The sequence below is a fragment of the Palaemon carinicauda genome, chromosome 3 (genome assembly GCF_036898095.1).
Source record: "Palaemon carinicauda isolate YSFRI2023 chromosome 3, ASM3689809v2, whole genome shotgun sequence".
NCBI lineage: Eukaryota > Metazoa > Arthropoda > Malacostraca > Decapoda > Palaemonidae > Palaemon > Palaemon carinicauda.
Genome location: NC_090727.1, coordinates 128,444,760 through 128,457,626, shown reverse-complemented (window position 1 = coordinate 128,457,626; position 12,867 = coordinate 128,444,760). Strand labels below are relative to the sequence as shown.

At 38.7% G+C, this 12,867-nt stretch overlaps 1 protein-coding gene across 1 annotated transcript in view; it reads right to left on the bottom strand.

The window, feature by feature from the left end:
* Positions 1–1,243: 1,243 nt before the first annotated feature.
* LOC137637872 (something about silencing protein 10-like) overlaps positions 1,244–12,867 on the bottom strand; it is a 34,418-nt gene continuing 22,794 nt past the window's right edge. Inside the window, 7 exon segments of the mRNA XM_068369981.1 lie at positions 1,244–1,389; positions 2,304–2,473; positions 4,448–4,629; positions 5,494–5,639; positions 5,959–6,064; positions 7,542–7,659; positions 8,760–8,898. Coding sequence (XP_068226082.1) covers positions 1,297–1,389; positions 2,304–2,473; positions 4,448–4,629; positions 5,494–5,639; positions 5,959–6,064; positions 7,542–7,659; positions 8,760–8,898 — 954 coding nt within the window. The 3' untranslated portion in view covers positions 1,244–1,296.

Genomic DNA, 12,867 nt, shown 5'->3' with positions numbered 1-12,867 from the left:
ATTCTAACACATGCTTTACTACCTTTGTAGAAACTTTTCACTGCTTGCAACAACCTTCCACCAACTCCATATAACCTCATCACATTCCACATTGCTTCCCTATCAACTCTATCATACGCTTTCTCCAGATCCATAAACGCAACATACACCTCCTTACCTTTTGCTAAATATTTCTTGCATATCTGCCTAACTGTAAAAATCTGATTCATACAACCCCTACCTCTTCTAAAACCACCCTGTACTTCTAAGATTGCATTCTCTGTTTTATCCTTAATCCTATTAATCATTACTCTACCACACACTTTTCCAACTACACTCAATACCTCTTGAATTACAACACTCATGCACATCTCCCTTACCCTTATATAGTGGTACAATACATGCACAAACCCAATCTACTGGTACCATTGACAACACAAAACACACATTAAACAATCTCCCCAACCATTCAAGTAGAGTCACACCCCCTTCCTTCAACATCTCAGCTCTCACACCATCCATACCAGATGCTTTTCCTACTCTCGTTTCATCTAGTGCTCTCTTCACTTCCTCTATTGTAATCTCTCTCTCATTCTCATCTCCCATCACTGGCACCTCAACACCTGCAACAGCAATTATATCTGCCTCCCTATTATCCTCAACATTCAGTAAACTTTCAAAGTATTCCGCCCACCTTTTCCTTGCCTCCTCTCCTTTTAACAACCTTCCATTTCCATCTTTCACTGTCTCTTCAATTCTTGAGCCAGCCTTCCTTACTCTCTTCACTTCTTTCCAAAACTTCCTCTTATTCTCTTCATATGACTGACCCAATCCCTGACCCCACCTCAGGTCAGCTGCCCTCTTTGCCTCAACTACCTTGCGCTTTACTTCCACATTTTTCTCTCTATATTTTTCATACTTCTCTATACTATTACTCTGCAGCCATTCTTCAAAAGCCCTCTTTTTCTCTTTCGCTTTTACCTTCACTCCTTCATTCCACCATTCACTGCCCTTCCTCATGCTGCCTCCAACAACCTTCTTGCCACACACATCACTTGCAATCCCAACAAAATTTCCTTTTACTAACTTCCACTCCTCCTCTAAATTACCAGTTTCTCTTACTCTCACTTCGTCATATGCCATTTTCAACCTTTCCATAAAATGTACCATAAGAAACTGACCCCCAATATGGCATAAAAGAATTAGAACTTACTCATTTCAAAAACTAACTACTTCAGAGCAGGTATAATAAAGAAAAGAAAAATCATAACCATAAATAACTTTATTACCTTGTAATACAAGTCCTGAATAAAACTATTATGACTTTATCTTGATACTTCTGATTGTATGAGACTTGATGCCAGTCATTTCTCCCTCGTACCGATTGATTTCCCTCCTCACGTTTTGCACCTGAAAAACAAAGAACAAAAACGTTATTTCTATAACATAATTCTACACATAATCTATTTACCAAGTCACTGGCGCCCCAATTTTTGAGGGTAGAATATATAAAAATTAATTGGCGTGGATTTTCATACTCAAATATGAACCAAGTTTGAAGTCTCATGACAACGATGTCCAAACTTATGGCATATTACATGCATTGGACAATTTAGTGGACTGTGACCTTTGACCTTGACCTTCCAAAATTTTAATCGTTTCAAGCTTTTTAAATAACAGTTAATCTCTGCAAGTTTCATTACTCTACAATTAAAATTGTGGCCAGGAAGCTGTTCACAAATAAACACACACACCAGGGGTAAAATATAACCTCCTTCCAACTTCGTTGGCGAAGATAAAAACCTCTATGCACACATATAAATAAAAAGATTTAGTGGACTGTGACCTTTGACCTTGACCTTTCAAAATTTGATAATTTCTAGCTGTTTACATAACATTTAAAACCAGCAAGTTTCATTACTCTACAATTAAAATTGTGGCCAGGAAGCTGTTAACAAACAAAAAGGGGGTAAAACATAACCTCCTTACAACTTCGTTGGCAGAGATAAAAACCTCTACGCACACATATAAATAAAAGATGGAGTTTTTATGATAAAACAAAGTTTTGTGAATACTTACCTGGCAGTTATATATATATAGCAGTCAGACTCAGCCAGCTATATATATATAACTGCCAGGTAAGTTCTATTCATAAAAATGGAGTTTTTATGATAAAACAAAGTTTTGTGAATACTTACCTGGCAGTTATATATATATATTTGGCTGAGTCTCTGACTGCTATATATATATATAACTGCCAGGTAAGTTCTATTCATAAAAAAATCAAGTCATATTAGATTCTCCCGAAGCCATCTACAACATACCTGACCCTTTCTTCTCTTCAGCTTCTTCGTGTACTTGTTTCTGTATCTTACTCTCGGGTTTCGCTGGTCCTTGTTACGATACGGCATGAGACCCTTGTTCTTGGCAATGGTGTAACCAATGGCACGCTTCTCATCAGCATCCAATACATGCTTTTGAGCGTCTGGGGTTTCTGAAATAAACGATGACAAGGTACAGGATTAGCATTGATAAGAAGGACTTCTAAATCACTTCTCATCAGCATCCAATACATGCTTTTGAGCGTCTGGGGTTTCTGAAATAAACGATGACAAGGTACATGATTAGCATTGATAAGAAGGACTTCTAAATCACTTCTCATCAGCATCCAATACATGCTTTTGAGCGTCTGGGGTTTCTGAAATAAACGATGACAAGGTACATGATTAGCATTGATAAGAAGGACTTCTAAATCACTTCTCATCAGCATCCAATACATGCTTTTGAGCGTCTGGGGTTTCTGAAATAAACGATGACAAGGTACATGATTAGCATTGATAAGAAGGACTTCTAAATCACTTCTCATCAGCATCCAATACGTGCTTTTGAGCGTCTGGGGTTTCTGAAATAAACGATGACAAGGTAAAGGATTAGCATTGATAAGAAGGACTTCTAAATCACTTCTCATCAGCATCCAATACATGCTTTTGAGCGTCTGGGGTTTCTGAAATAAACGATGACAAGGTACAGGATTAGCATTGATAAGAAGGACTTCTAAATCACTTCTCATCAGCATCCAATACATGCTTTTGAGCGTCTGGGGTTTCTGAAATAAACGATGACAAGGTAAAGGATTAGCATTGATAAGAAGGACTTCTAAATCACTTCTCATCAGCATCCAATACATGCTTTTGAGCGTCTGGGGTTTCTGAAATAAACGATGACAAGGTAAAGGATTAGCATTGATAAGAAGGACTTCTAAATCAAATTTAGCAACAAACTCCTTGTAGGACTTCTAAATCAAATTTAGCAACAAACTCCTTGTAGGACTTCTAAATCAAATTTAGCAACAAACTCCTTGTAAGACTTCTAAATCAAATTTAGCAACAAACTCCTTGTAGGACTTCTAAATCAAATTTAGCAACAAACTCCTTGTAGGACTTCTAAATCAAATTTAGTAACAAACTCCTTGTAGGACTTCTAAATCCAATTTAACAACTATTTCTAAAACAAGGAGCCTCCATATACCAATGCCTCTCTCATTTTACCAATTTGTTCTTGCTTTTTATCTCATACCAATTAACTATTGCATCGTATTTATTACCGGATGCTTTTTAACCAGTGATTCATATTATTTTTGCTTGAAAGATCTCCATTTTTCTTCATTTTGGATAAACCCTATTTTCACTATTAACAACAAAAAATTGTGTCCAATTCTATTCAGTCTAATATATCAGGAATATCATCAAAGAATTTCTAAATCATTCACTTAAAATAAGTGCTCTCCAGCTTTTAGAATGTGGAATTTTTTGGATAGTGCAAAAAGGGGTATGCTTAACGACCTTTTTTTTTTATCTCATCTTCATTTTACTGTTGAGATTTAGACCAAAAACTATAATTATCCATGAGTTTGGAGACATTACAATAATCATTGCAGTATTATCATTATTAATATGCAGCACACACTGTCTAAGACCCGCTTAAAGAGGTAATACTACAGTATCTTAAACTAGAAATGGGTAACAACTACAATACATAAATCATTAACCCTTTTACACCCAAAGGACGTACTGGTACGTTTCACAAAACTCATCCCTTTACCCCCATGGACGTACCGGTACGTCCTTGCAAAAAACTACTATTTAAATTTTGTTTGCATATTTTTTATAATTTTTTGAGAAACTTCAGGCATTTTCTAAGAAAATGAGACCAACCTGACCTCTCTATGACGAACATTAAGGCTGTTAGAGCAATTTAAAAAAAATATACTGCAAAATGTGCTTGAAAAAAAAATAACCCCTGGGGGTTAAGGGTTGGAAAGTTCCAAATATCCTGGGGGTAAAGGGGTTAATAAATTTGACACATATATGATCCATGAAAGTTTAATGAAGACTCTCCCTTTAATAAATACCAGTCGTGAACCAGAAATGCCAAACCAATAACATGCGTGTATTTTGAAAATACTCACCCTGCTCGTCCTGATCTTCGTCACTGCTGGCATCCACGGCATTATCCAATAGGTCTTCAGTTCCCCCCTTAGCTTTCGTCAGTTTCTCCTGAACTGGTTCTTTTAGCAAAGCCATTAGTCTCTTCTTTTCTTCAAGCAGTGCAGACCTGCTCTTCTTCAAGATTTGCAATTTCTTAGGTTTCCTGCAGAAAAAGTAAATGGTTTATACTTTGTTTTTTTACAATATACCAAAATTTGCTATAATCCTTTAAATAGAATTAAAATTAAAGAATAACTCTAAAATAAAGGGATTTTGACGAAGGAAAAATCAATTTCTGGGGAGAGACCTGTGACGCCCTGTGAAAAGGTCCTTCTTTACACTTTTCTGTATAAATCTTCCAAATATACCAGAGAAAGATAAAAGCATGGAATGCAGAGGCAGTGTAGAGAGGCTGGAAACCAAACTGAATCATCAAAAGATTCAGACGGTTTGGATGTGTAATAAAAAGGGAAGATGAACAGTTATACAGGTATGAAATAAGAAAGAAAAGAGTGGCTTAGAAACCCATAGAGATGGAAAAAATAAAATAACAATGGAATATATGAATACATGGTGGTGGGGGGGGGGGGGCAGTAGCTGTAGTGAACGACTCCTCGTAGTAACGGGGGATTTTGAGGAGGGAGAAGTCTAATTGGAAAGTGATCTCTGGTAGTGTTATCACTCGCCTCAGTTTCACTGGGCGACACAGGTGCCTCGCCCAGAAATAGATTTTTCCTTCGTCAAAATCCCCTATATAAGTACATGAATATTCTGCCAGGAAGTTCACGTGAGAGAACAGTGGGAAGGTCACAAATGAAGGATGGCAGGAAGTAGTGTATCTGCAAGGGGTTAAACCCTATTACAACAGTCTACTTTCATAAAAATGCAAGCAAGCAATAATTAAGAATATAAGAAATCAGAGCATCATTACTATGGAGAACTCCATACTTTATTTCTACAAATCGTAAACTGAAGAATTGTCCCTCAAAACTATAAAAACACAATCTCAAATAGCAGAAATTCTCACCTATTTTTAGTTTTAGTTTTCTTTATGTGATCTCCTTCATCATATTCACCTTCTTCATCATCATCATCATCATCATCTTCTTCAGGTTCTTCACTAAGAAGCTCTCCAAGGTGCGCAGCTAATTTATTATCACAGGGTTCCAATTCCTGAAAAAGCAATAGACTTAAAAGAGAAGAGAAAAATACTAATCTATGATACAATACAAAGAAAATAAGAACACAAATGAATTCTCTTAATTCTTTTCCTTCCATAACATTCACAAATAATTGAATACTATTTGTAAGATAAAACCAAAATGAACTTGGTAAAAATACATAAAAAAAAACTATATTGTCAATGTTGACAATACTGTATTAAATATAAAAAACATCCCCTTATATTTATAGACATTAAAGGTGCTTTATACATCAACTCACAAGAAAATAAATCAAACTTAGAGTTAAAAAATAACAAGACGACATTTACCTTTAACAACTGTCGATATTGCGCCAGTCGGCCAATCACAGGGTGGTTTGTCACACTTTTGGTGCTGCATTTCACTAGCATGTACATGCTAATTGTTGTCACATAACTGCAATGTAATTAAGACAAAAACCTTTATGCTTATTTTAGTTCCAAAATTAAAACATCTTACTTTGCTCAGATTAACTTTCCCAATACTGTACAGAAAGTCCTCATCTTAACCCTTTTACCCCCAGGCTCTTTGGAAATTTCCAACCCTTAACCCCCAAGGGGTTATTTTTTCCCCAGCACATTTTGCAGTATATATTTTTTAAATTGCTCTAACAGCCTTAATTTTTGTCATAGAGAGGTCAGGTTGGTCTCATTCTCTTGGAAAATGCCTGAATTTTCTTAAAAAAATTATCAAAAATATGAAAAAAAAAAATTTTATGGCATTTTTTTGCAAGGACGTACCGGTACGTCCATGGGGGTAAAGGGATGAGTTTTGTGAAACGTACCAGTACGTCCTTTGGGGGTAAAAGGGTTAATAGGTTCCAAAAAACTATTTGTAAGTCCAATTTTATTAAATTTTGACCTAAGGTGGGCTTCACTTAACTCATGCCTACAATAGCCCCGTTTCATATTGCATATGTTGTCTTGCTTACTGCACTCCCCAAGAGGGATTAGTTCACCAAACTTTCAACTGGGCTCCACAAGGCACTAGAAGAGTTGAAAGACCCAGACCTAAATGGCTGAGGACTATGAAGTGCAAAGTAGGAGATGATGAATGGAGAAGTATTGAATTAAAAGAGTAGGAGATGATGAATGGAGAAGTATTGAATTAAAAGCTCAAGATAGAGACAACTGGCGAAATCTAACTAAGGCCCTTTGCGTCAATAAGCGTAGGAGATGATGATGATGATGATGATTGTTTTATCACAATAGTGTACTGTATTTCATTATGAACTTTTCATACAATATCTGAGATTTCCGATTTCAGTTGGATTTGTTTATATCGGCAAATGACTGTAAGTTGAGGGCTTCCTAGTGAGCCACCAATGTGAAAAACAAGTCCCCCAGGCATTCGTAACTAGAGAACTGTATAAGACTGTATATGTTGATAATTTCCCTCTATTGTCTATCAATTATTGACTAGATGTTTCCTACAATGGGAGTAATTTGGGTGCTCAACGCTACTTCTTTTAATTAATGCTTGATCTTATAATAGGAATACTTATGCTACTCTTGTGAATGCTGGGTCTCTGAATATACTGAATTTCACCATATATAACATTAATTTCCAAAGTATTTAAAGGCTGTCATATAACTAGTATAGCTAAAGACAGTAACAATATCAGCCAAAGAATAGCTGATTAAAATTTGAGGAGAAGAACCCACCTCCTCTGTAGGGAATAAATGGTATTATTTCAGTCCTCCCAATTTGAAAAATTACATCCCCCTTCTGTGCATTCAAAATCACAAAATGAGACTTTTTGTAACAAGATGCCACAACAATACTACAGTCTTTTTGAGTGAAAATTAAACCCCAATGAGTAACAAAGAAGGTAAATAGAACTTGCTATCACAACATGGAATACATGACTTACTTCAGAACCAATCGATACTTTGTAATCACATACTGCTTCACCGGGCCGTCAGGAATTTGCCCTTTTCCTACTTTTTCCATCAGTGGTTTCAAGATGCACTTAAGCTCCTCACATTTGTCTGTTGATGGGATAAAGGACAGGAATCAAACACTGCTAGAGACTAAAATTATGAAAACAAAAACAATTCCATACTATTTTCTATACTAAAACTTTACAGCTATATTGGGTGAACTTTGCATTTCATAAAGCAGGGTCACTTTAGCAGGATGCAATAGTATTTAGGAAACATCACAAGTTATAGGATGATTCTGTATGAGAGATGCAAGCTGTATATTTTTTCTTTTAAGATGTTTAAAGCTTATTGCCCAATGTGCAAGCTAATCAAAATACAAGTAACATTTCTAACAACATTCTTATCAAATGTGAAGCATATAATTGACTACATGGAGAGATAAGTTAAAAATCTACATGAACAAAAAATTTATTCATGAATGAATTAATAACTACAGAAAAAGAACTGAGACGAGGTTCTCTGAAACTAAAATACCAGGAGAAAATAATTTCATTATCTTGAAGTGAACTCTGCATATTTTGCTCAAACACTCATTATCACGAATATACAGTATGTTATTCTCAGAAGTGCCTAAATTTATCTGAAGCAAATAAAGTCTATTACTGATACTGTACTGTATGCAACATTCCTCATGAGTGTTTCTATAAAGTCTTATACTGTATACAGTAATAACAACTAGAGAGGCACTCAGTAGAGCGTAGACCGCTGTGGCAGCTTATTTCTCGACCTTAACTTTGGCGTGGATTTTCATACACTCAAATATAAACCAAGTTTGAAATCTCTATGACAACGATGTCCAAACTTATGGCTGATTACGTGAATTGGACATTTTGCTTGACCGTGACCTTACAAAATTTAATCTTTTCCAGCTTTTTACATAACAGTTAATCCTTGCAAGTTTAATTACTCTACCATTAAAATTGTGGCTAGGAAGCTGTTCATAAACAAACAAACAGGGGGTAAAACATAACCTCCTTCCAACTTCGTTGGCAGGGGTAAAAATCAACCCTAAGTCTCAAAGTAAAAAAGTTTTGGATTCTTAACAAATAATGAGGATATAATCAATTTTAACTCACATTTATTCCCTGGTCAATGGATTTCAAACATACGATAAAGAATAACTTAGCGATTACCACACCACTCACTTTTAAGGTCTTCGACAAGAGGCAGAAACTCCGGGGACTCCCTCTTCAGCAGCTGCAACTTTCTTGCCCGGGAGAGCGAAGACACATCTGCTTCCACTAAGTCTTCAGTAGAAGACTTCTTTTCACTTTTGTCATCAGCCTTAAAAGTTCAAAATAAAAGAGCTGAAACTATGTCAAAGGGTTATTGATGTTTTAAAACACTGTAGGGTGATGAGGTTACAACTTAAACTACAGGTGCATATTACTTAAAGTTCTGGAAAAATAATAATTAGTTATTGTGACTCCAACACCAATTTGATTGGTCTCTCCCTAAGATTCATCAGTCGTTTACAATCGGCAAAGTTTCTCATCTCAATGATGTAATGTTTTCAGTTTTTCTTTTAGTCTATGTGGCTCCTCTAGCCTTTTCCGTGCATTTTAAATTTCAACAAAATGATATTTTAATTATAAAATAAATTTTTGAATATACTTACCCGGTGAATATATAATAGCTGCAACTCTGCGGCTCGACAGAAAACACACTCAAAAAACTCGCGAGCGATCGCTATGAAGGTTGCGGGTGTGCCCACCAGCACCAACTGTCGGCCAGATACCACTCTTGAATGTAAACAAACCCTTCAATTCTTCTCGTCCCGCTGTGTCTCTATTGGGGAGGAAGGGAGGGTCATTTAATTTATATATTCACCGGGTAAGTATATTCAAAAATTTATTTTATAATTAAAATATCATTTTTAAATATTTAACTTAGCCGGTGAATATATAATAGCTGATTCACACCCAAGGCGGTGGGTAGAGACCAGAGTTAATTAAGTTTACAGCGTATAAGCTAAGAGTTTTTTCATTTTGACAGTTATCAATATAACAAAACCAAAATATATAGGTACCTGGTAAGGAAGTTGACTTAGACGATTACTCTGCCTTGTAAGTCTGTCTTCCTCACGGAGCCCAGCGATCCTCTTAGGATGCTGAAAGACTCCCAGGAGCTGAAGTATCAAGGGTTGCAACCCATACAACAGGACCTCATCAAACCCCTAATCTGGGCGCTCTCAAGAAATGACTTTGACCACCCGCCAAATCAACCAGGATGCGAAAGGCTTCTTAGCCTTCCGAACAACCCATAAAACAATATTAAAAACATTTCAAGAGACAGATTAAAAGGATATTGGAATTAGGGAAGTATAGTGGTAGAACCCTCACCCACTACTGCACTCGCTGCAACGAATGGACCCAGTGTGAGGCAGCCCTCGTAAAGAGTCTGGACATCTTTTAAGTAAAATGACGCGAACACTGACTTGCTTCTCCAAAAAGTCGCGTCCATAATACTTTGCAGAGATTTATTTTGCTTGAAGGCCACGGAGGTTGCTATATCTCTAATTTCGTGCGTCTTAACCTTAAGCAAACATCGGTCTTTCTCATTCAAGTGAGAATGAGCTTCTCGTATTAAAAAAATCTGATAAAATATGACAAAGCATTCTTTGACATAGGCAATGAAGGTTTCTTAACTGAGCACCATAATGCCTCAGATTTCCCTCGTAATGACTTAGTACGAGCTAAATCGAACTTAAGAGCTCTAACAGGACATAATACTCTTTCCAGTTCGTTGCCTACGATCTCTGATAAGCAAGGAATATCAAAAGATTTAGGCCAAGGACGAGAAGGCAGTTCATTTATGGCCAGGAAACCAAGTTGAAGTGAACAAGTGGCTTTTTTCTGTAGAAAAGCCGATGTTCTTACTGAAGGCATGAAGTTCACTGACCCTTTTAGCCGAAGCCAAGCACACTAGGAAAAGTGTCTTGAGGGTGAGATCCTTCAGGGAGGCTGAATGTAATGGCTCAAACCTGTCTGACATGAGGAACCTTAGGACCACGTCTAAGTTCCATCCAGGAGTTGCCAAACGACGTTCCTTAGAGGTCTCGAAAGACTTAAGGAGATCTTGGAGATCTTTATTGTTGGAAAGATCTAAGCCTCTATATCGAAAGACCGAAGCCAACATGCTCCTGTAGCCCTTAATCGTGGGAGCTGAAAGGGAGTGAACCTTTCTCAGATGTAAAAGAAAATCTGCGATTTGGGCTACAGAGGTACTGGACGAGGACACAGATGCTGACTTGCACCAGTCTCGAAAGACTTCCCACTTCGACTGGTATACTCTAATGGTAGAAGCTCTCCTAGCTCTTGCAATCGCACTGGCTGGCTCCTTCGAAAAGCCTCTAGCTCTTGAGAGTCTTTCGATAGTCTGAAGGAAGTCAGACGAAGAGCGGGGAGGCTTTGATGGACATTCTTTACGTGGGGCTGACGTAACAGATCTACCGTTAGAGGAAGACTTCTTGGAAAGTCTACCAGCCATTGAAGTACCTCGGTGCACCACTCTCTCGCGGGCCAGAGGGTAGCAACCAACGTCAACCTTGTCCCTTCGTGAGAGGCGAACTTCTGCAGTACCTTGTTGACTATCTTGAATGGTGGGAATGCATATAAGTCCAGAAAAGACCAATCCAGTAGAAACGCGTCTATGTAGATTGCTTCTGTATCTAGGACTGGAGAGCAATAGATTGGTAACCTTTTGGTCAACGAGGAGGCAAAGAGGTCTATGGTGGGTTGACCCCAAGTAGCCCAAAGACTCTTGCCCACGTCCTTGTGGAGGGTCCATTCCGTGGGTATCACCTGACCCCTCCGACTGAGACAGTCTGCCAAGACGTTCAAGTCCCCCTGGATGAATCTCGTCAACAGGGAGATGCCTCGAATTCTTGACCATAAGAGAAGGTCCCTTGCGATCTCGAGCAGCGTGAAGGAGTGTGTGCCTCCTTGCTTGGAGATGTACGCCAAAGTTGTGGTGTTTTCTGAGTTGCCTCTACCACTAAGTTTCGAAGAAGCTTTCTAATATCATCAAGGCCAAGTGGACTGCTAATAGCTCCTTGCCGTTGATGTGCATGCTCTTCTGACTTGAGGTCCACAGACCCGAGCATTCCCGACCGTCCAGGGTCGCACCCCAACCCAAATCCGACGCGTCTGAGGACAACACGTGGTTTGGGTTCTTGACTGCTAGGGATAGTCCCTCTCTCAGACTGATATTGCTGTCCCACCATTTCAGGCATGCCTTTACTGGTTCGGAGACTGGGAATGATACCGTCTCTAATGTCTTGTCCTAGTTCCAGTGAGAGGCTAGATGGAACCGGAGAGGCAGAAGGTGTAGTCTCCCTAGTGAGAAAAACTGCTGCAGGGATGAGAGAGTCCCTACGAGACTGTTCCAACTCCTGACTGAATAAACGTTTCGTTTCAGCATTAGTTGGACTTCGAGCAGGGCTTGACTGTGAATCTCCATCCCCAAATATAGAATAATCTGGGATGGGATCAGTTGGGACTTTTAGGTTGACCAAAAGTCCCAACTCCCTGGCCAGACTCAACGTCCAATGTAGATCCTGCAGACAGCGAAGACTGGACGATGCTCTGAGAAGCCAGTCGTCCAAGTACAGGTAGGCTCGGATCCCCGATAGATGGAGGGATTTTGCCACATTCCTCATGAGCCTCGTAAACACGAGAGGCGCAGGACTGAGGCCAAAGCACAGGGCTCGAAACTGGTACCCCACATTCCTGTAAACAAACCTCAGAAACGGTTGGGAATCCGGGTGTATAGGAATGTGGAAGTATGCCTCCTGAAGGTCGAGAGAGACCATCCAGTCGCCTTCCATAAAAGCTGTCAAGACAGCCTGGTAGACTTCATCGTGAAGTTTGTCTTGACAATGAACACATTGAGCGCACTTGCCTCTTACGTACTCCTGCAGTGAACATGGCTGCCAAATCATTGGAGCCATCCCTGAGGGACTTGTTCCTGCAGAGAAAGTGGCTGTCAGATCATTGGAGCCATCTCTGAAAGCCTTGTTTATGCATGACATAATTGTACAGCAAAACTTCAAAGGCTCGAAAATAGCTGTGAAGTCGACCTGTAAAATCTTGGAGCGTCTCATGGCCAGGCGCCAGGGAGAGTCTATGAGGTTTGAGAAGTCTATCTGGGCAGAGGCAGGAACTCCCAAGCCGAGAACTTCTCTCGTGTCATATCAGACTCTCGCTCTATAAGCCAGTTTAAAAGAAGGGAAAGCAATTTATAACGTGATAA